This window comes from Myotis davidii, unplaced genomic scaffold (assembly GCF_000327345.1).
Source record: "Myotis davidii unplaced genomic scaffold, ASM32734v1 scaffold699, whole genome shotgun sequence".
Taxonomy (NCBI): domain Eukaryota; kingdom Metazoa; phylum Chordata; class Mammalia; order Chiroptera; family Vespertilionidae; genus Myotis; species Myotis davidii.
In genome coordinates, this window is record NW_006291007.1 from 370,086 (window position 1) to 376,535 (window position 6,450).

At 41.8% G+C, this 6,450-nt stretch overlaps 1 protein-coding gene across 1 annotated transcript in view; it reads left to right on the forward strand.

Moving 5' to 3' along the window:
* CA10 (carbonic anhydrase X) overlaps positions 1-6,450 on the forward strand; it is a 366,550-nt gene that overhangs the window by 287,237 nt on the left and 72,863 nt on the right. Inside the window, exon 4 of the mRNA XM_006764028.2 lies at positions 143-328. Coding sequence (XP_006764091.1) covers positions 143-328 — 186 coding nt within the window. The remainder of the gene's footprint in view (positions 1-142; positions 329-6,450) is intronic.

A 6,450-nucleotide genomic window follows, 5' to 3' on the forward strand; every position in this document is an offset into this window, starting at 1 on the left:
GCTGCTCCCCTCCACATGTGGATTCAACCTAATGTCCTCCCATTAGGGGGAAGCAAAAGGCATAGGTCTAAGCACCGTGGTAGGTTTGGTGAGAAATGGAAGGAGGAGAGCCTTGCTTCACCTGTTGCCCATTGCCTTGCAGGTCAGTGGGACCATGTACAATACTGGAAGACACGTGTCCCTGCGCCTGGACAAGGAGCACTTGGTCAACATATCAGGAGGGCCCATGACATACAGCCACCGGCTGGAGGAGATCCGGCTACACTTTGGGAGTGAAGATAGCCAAGGGTCAGAGCACCTCCTCAACGGACAAGCCTTCTCTGGGGAGGTAGGTGGGGCTGTTGGGGAACTAAGGTTAAGTGCAACTTAATAAGATTTGGTGCCTACTTATATCCATGGTGGGATGACAGGTGGAGAGATTTCTCTTGAATCTATGAAACAAGAAGGTCAGTACTTTCTTTCTCCCTCTGTCTTTTGCAAGTTGATGTGGACATCTGTAATGAGCTTCCAGTGTTTATCAGGGAAGGCCACAATGAAACAGAATGTTTCCTTCCAAAAGTTGGGTGCACCTCTCTTGTGACTCATGCCCTAAGTTATCTCCAGAGCATTATTTGAAGTCTATAATGAGCTTCCAGTGTTACCAGGGAAGGCCACAATGAAACAGAATATTTCCTTCCAAAACTTGGGTGCACCTGTCTTGTGACGCATGCCCTAAGTTATCTCCAGAGCATTATTTGAACCCCAAGCCCTTACCTTTCAAGCACATCTTCATTTTCTTCTATCTGGGTATTCAGTCTCCCATATGTCACATATGATAACATAGATTCCATAATTCTCCATTCTGGGAGAATGGGTCTAATTTGCACAAAACTATAATTTACTGTGAAATAAATGTCAGGCAACTAAATAGTCACCATTAATGGTGAGTGTCACTGTATGTCACCATCAACCCAGGCAAAACTCAAGCCACAGCAGTGAGCCAAACCACAGCCTCAATTATAGGCTGAGAGCCACAGTGTAAGCAGATGGCATCTGTGTTATGACACTTGACAAGCAGGGTGTGTTTTATTTGACCTCTTTGACCTCTCTTGCACTTGAGGGTGGTTATCAACAAGGGGCCAGGGGTTTTACCTGCTCAGTATTCTGTAATGAGGTTTACGAGTCCTCAGTAACTGATGTCAAGACGGCTCTGAAATAACAAAAGTATATATCTCATTATCAACTTGGTCTTTTTAAGTGGTTTTAATCAAGATCATGTTTAAACCTGGCATTGTTTTTGATATCGTACGGCCATACACTGAGAAAGAAATGCACCACCTTAATGAGTCCAGTGGCCAGATTTTAATAATTGTTCAAAATGTATCAACTGAGAACCTTCCTAGGCATTCTGCTTATTGCCAGGAATACAGAGATTAAAACAAATAAAACCACAGAGCTCCTATCACGGAGGAGCTCAAAGGGTGCTATATTCAAGTCATGCAAGTATAATGTCATGCTGTAATGGAGATGTACAAAGGCTCTGGCCAACTCAAAGAAGAATTGGCAAATTTTACTTGAAGAGATCAGACAACGCCTCACCTTTAAACTGGGCTGAGAAGAGCAATGCAGAACAATTTTGAAAGTATCTTGTTTGGAGCCACAGAACCTGAGTTTGTACCTCCTGCTTTGATACACACTAATTGTGTGATCTTGACATGGCTATTTGATCTTTCTAAGGCTGGCTTAGATAGCTCTCCAGGTTACTTTGAAAATTAACAGGGATTCCAAATGTGAGGAGCAAGGGTACTCAAAGGTTGATAGACAACAAAGATAAAGCAAGAAATGAGGGACAACAAAGGCACCAGATGAGTCACAGCACTGAGTATTGAGGCAGGTATGCATAGATTTCATACATCTTCAGTTAGTAATGGCTGCATAGAGGACAGGGTTGAGCAGGAATATGGGTCTCCTTCCAGAATGTGTAGCAGAAATTCTAGGATTGATTAGAGATGTCTGCCAAAGGCACTGTAATGCAAAAGTCCCTAGTTGCAGATCCTAAAGTAGAGTAGGGCAACAACTCATGAATTAAGAATGACTGCAGACTGCCAATCTGAATTACAAAATATTCAAATTTAGATAAACTCATCCTTTTAAAAACACATGTTATTTTAAGAGTTCTGATCATTTTATTTGTTGAGTTACTTGCTCGTTTATTTGTTTGCTGTTGTTTCTTTTTTTTCCTCCCTCACTGTGCTGTTACATTCCAGTGCCTATCACAAGATTGCCTCAGAGTAAAAATGAATTTACTAAAGAATTTATTCAAAGAATGAATGAAAAAATATAGATGTTTACTTGGCTAAAATCTTTACATTGTAGAATTACTTAGAGTAGCTTGTTTCTTCAATATATAATAAGAGGGCTCCATAATTGATATATGAACTACAATTTTGGAGTAAATGAACGCTTACAAAATCCTTAAGGAAAGCATATAACAATTTGATCTGTCAATGTGTTCATTTTCCTAGACCTACCCCAGACCACAGGTATCAGACGCTCCAGGGAATTGTATTTTAAAAGTTCCCAGGAGAGTCTGATAATGAGATTTGTGAAGCACTCCCTCAAGAGTGCGTTCTTAAGCTTTCTCAATGAAGAAAGCATTTGCAAATCAGCATTCACTGGGAATCATTGTCAAAATATTTACATTTGAGTTCTCCCACAGCAACTGAATCAGTCTCCAGGAGTGGGGTCCAGGTGTGCACATTTGTACAAATTCCCCGAAGAGATTTCGGTTAGTGACCACAGTGCCAATTTCAGCTCAGGCTCCATCTAAATTGTCCCAGTTTTGTAAACAACGAGGTCTTAAGAAAGCCATACAGCACAAAAAAATGGAAAAGGAGCGCCCAGAGGTAACTGCCCTCTGGAAAGAGCAAAGCTGGGTGCTTTCTAGACGGGTGGGATTTGGAGGACTGCTTCCCAATCATGGTAGCCATGCACACATCCATTGATCCAAGGCAACCTTGAGCACCAGCCTCAGCAGAAGTACAGTTAGACCTTGCCCTCGGTAGACCGCATCGGCTGTATCCCATTTCTTTCCGAGCCCCTCCATCTCAGTATGAGGGTCTGTGTATGGCTGGTCTGTAAACTGGTGTCGGCTTAGGTGCCAGAAATCAGGATGTTGGAAGAACCAAAACAATGTCATATGGAAAGCACTTGGATAGGCATTTGGCCTTTGGGAGATCTAAAGGGCTGTCATGAGCAAGAAGAGTTTGGCATCTTCTCTGTGGTATGAGGAAAAGAACTAGAGTCAATGGGTGAAAATTCCAGGAAAATGGATTTGGCTGAATATATGTTCTAAGTATAAGGACTATCAATCAATGGAATGAGTTTACCTCTGACACCAGCGAATTCCCATCACCGGAATTATTAAGCATGGAATGGAATTTGAGAACTTCATAAAAGTGACTCACATCCTTTTAGCTTTAATGCGTCTCCTGATGCTGACATTCTACACCGTCCATGATTTCCTTAAAGAAAATGTTCTCCAATCCGATTCCACTGATGATTAGCCCCAGTTAAAGTAAATATATCCCATCCTGTCGGTTAACATTGTATTTGTATTTTGTGCTATCTTCATGGCCACCTTTGGCCTTTGTTTTTGGCTATCCACTGAGAGGACCCAGGTAAACCCTTCAAGCAACAAAGCATGTGTTTATTTTGTTGACAATGAATAATCACATTGCCATCTGCCCCATCTATCATTGCTGATCGTGGTAAGTCCATTAACTCCGGCATTTTCCTTGGCACAGTGCAACAGTCGTTATCTGAAGAGCTTAGATTAATTGCCGTCTTGTCTAGTGAGGTTATTGTAATTGATGGTAATCATTTGCTTTGTTTTATAAAGCTGCGTGGATGTACGACACAGTCAGCAACTGCGTTTTTATAAAAATTATTCATGTCCTACATGGAGAACTCCTGAATGCCTTGTTGGGGGTTGGTGATAAATGAGCATATTCAGGGATTCAAATGTCTCAATGTTTTTAAGAAGGGAAAATTAACTGTTTTTAATAAGTAAGACCCTTAGCTTGCTAATCATGTCTAAGTGGTTAGATTAATGTCCAGTATAAAGTAGGGTGTTTATGAAAAGAAACAAATACATTAACCAGGCAGAAGATAACATTTGAAAAGAATCATGCCCGTGGATTAAGTTGCAGTAGTGAGGCCAGACAAGAAGAATCTTTCTTATTTGGGGGAAATTGGAAACATTCATTTTTAAAACCTCCCTTAAGTTCTTCTTTTCAAAGGACTAAGGAGGGGCACTGAGAACTGCACCAGCCACCTCATGGGGTACCTGTGGCCTGAGCCTGCTGTTCATGTCATCCACTCTTCACATGACAGTTGTGCTTCTGCCATGTGCTGACTCCACATCCCAGCTCCTGCCCCGAGAAGCATCCACTATACAGGAAATAGACAGCCTGGCCACTGTTTCCATGCTTTGCAACTTACTTTCATTCATTTACTCATTCAGTTAACAAACACTAGTTGAGTGCCTACCACTTGGAGCAGCAATAACACATCTGTGGCAACAGGGTATGAGAGGTCAGAGGTGACTGGGGCCAGGGCTGCTGCAGATCATATCCTCTTTGCATGGACTTCGTATGGACTTGGCTTTTACCCTGAATGAAATCTAAAAAACAATGATATATATTCTCCCAGTTAATCAGTAAACACTAGATCAGTGAGGTTGCCCTTAGTATTGTCTTCTTCTTACCTAGGGAAACTGAGGCCCAAACCATCCAGACAATAAATATTTGAGGTTGGACTTATCTCAAGTCTTCAGATTCACAACTTTGCTTAACATAGGCCAAGGTTTACCCACACAAACCCCTTAATAATGACTGTCCACCTATGCTGGGTCCTAGCCCAGTGGGTAAATAAAGACCTGTATATAAGCATAACCAATGGACATAAGACACTAAGAAAAATATTCAAGTCTAAAAAAAAAAAAAAAGACCTGTAGATCTTGGAGCCTGCCTTTAAGGAGTCAACAATCTAGCAGAGGATCCTGTCAGCCCAGCCTGGTAACTCCCTATAGTCACAGAGTAGGCTGTGCTTTTTAATACTTTTCCATACATGTTTTACGCTCTTGGTATATACATGTTTTACGCACTTGGTTGAACAAAGAGGTTGAATGAGTAAGGGGAGATAGTTTTGAAAGACTGTAGCTTTCAGAGTGCCTAAATTATGTCCAGTATATCAGTAATTAAATTATGTTGTCATAGTGGCAAACCTAATCAAGTTAATGTCGATATTAACAGAAGTCCTAGGCATGTTATGTTAAATTATTTACAAATACAGTTAAGCAAATTCTTCAAGGTAGCTGGGAGGAGCAATGCAACAATTGATAGCTAGTGAACTAGAAAAATTCATTTAGATTCCTCATTTCCTGGAGTGACTCCAAGGGTCAGACCAGGGACCTGGTCTTTGCCAATGCTAAGCGCCAAAGTTCCGGATTCCGGGAGCCGGTCCTCCCCAGAGTGAGCAAACTGGCCTTCCAGAAGCAAAGCAAACAACTCAGAAGCCCAGATGGTGGTAGGGCAGATTATGACGATACCAGTGAGCAGGTGATGACACTGACCTAAGGATAGGAAGTGTTCCCTTTGGACATTTTTATAATTACTTCTGGAGAAGGACTGCCGATCAAGTCAGCAGCTTCGTGCATTGCCGGATTTAGATGGACACCGTGGGGCAGCCTAAGAGAGAAGACAGCTTGCTGAGGTCAGCTCATTATCCCGCTGACTTCATCCTAACCTGCATCGGAGTGCTGACCTGGTCCCACCAGGATGGCGTTATGACCAGCGCCATCCTCCTCCACTTAACTCTGACCTGCTCCTAGCGCTCACCCAAAGCAGGGAAGGAGGTGTTATATTACAGACAGTATTAGAGACAGGCATTAACTGGAACTTGATCAAGGCTCATCCTAGAACCTAACTGTTACCATGGAGACCATCACTGTTACAGCTTTACAGGTGTTGAATGGGTCTTCCTTTATTTAGTAACCAATGACACTGCAGTTAGGTACTGCTTCTAACACTTCTGTGAGCTAACTGTACTTTATTTTTAATCCATTTCCAAAGCCACTGGAATAAAATCAAATTGGAAAAGAAGGTGGGAAGTAAGAATAATCCACTCACTATTACTCTGGCCAGTGTCAGCAGTTCATTAAAATTTGTAGAGGTTCCTCCAAAGACCACATCTCCCACTTCAAGAAATAGACCTGCAGTTGGAAAAAACAAGGCTGCTTGAAGCCTCCATCTGAAGTGTCAGTGTGGGAGGCCCCAGTTTGGGTTTGTCTGATGTTTCTTCGTGATTAGATCCAGGAGATATGTTTCTTTTCTTTCTTTTTTTAAATTTTTATTGCTTAAAGTATTACAAAGGGTATTACATATGTCTCCTTTTGTGTTTCTTAAAAAT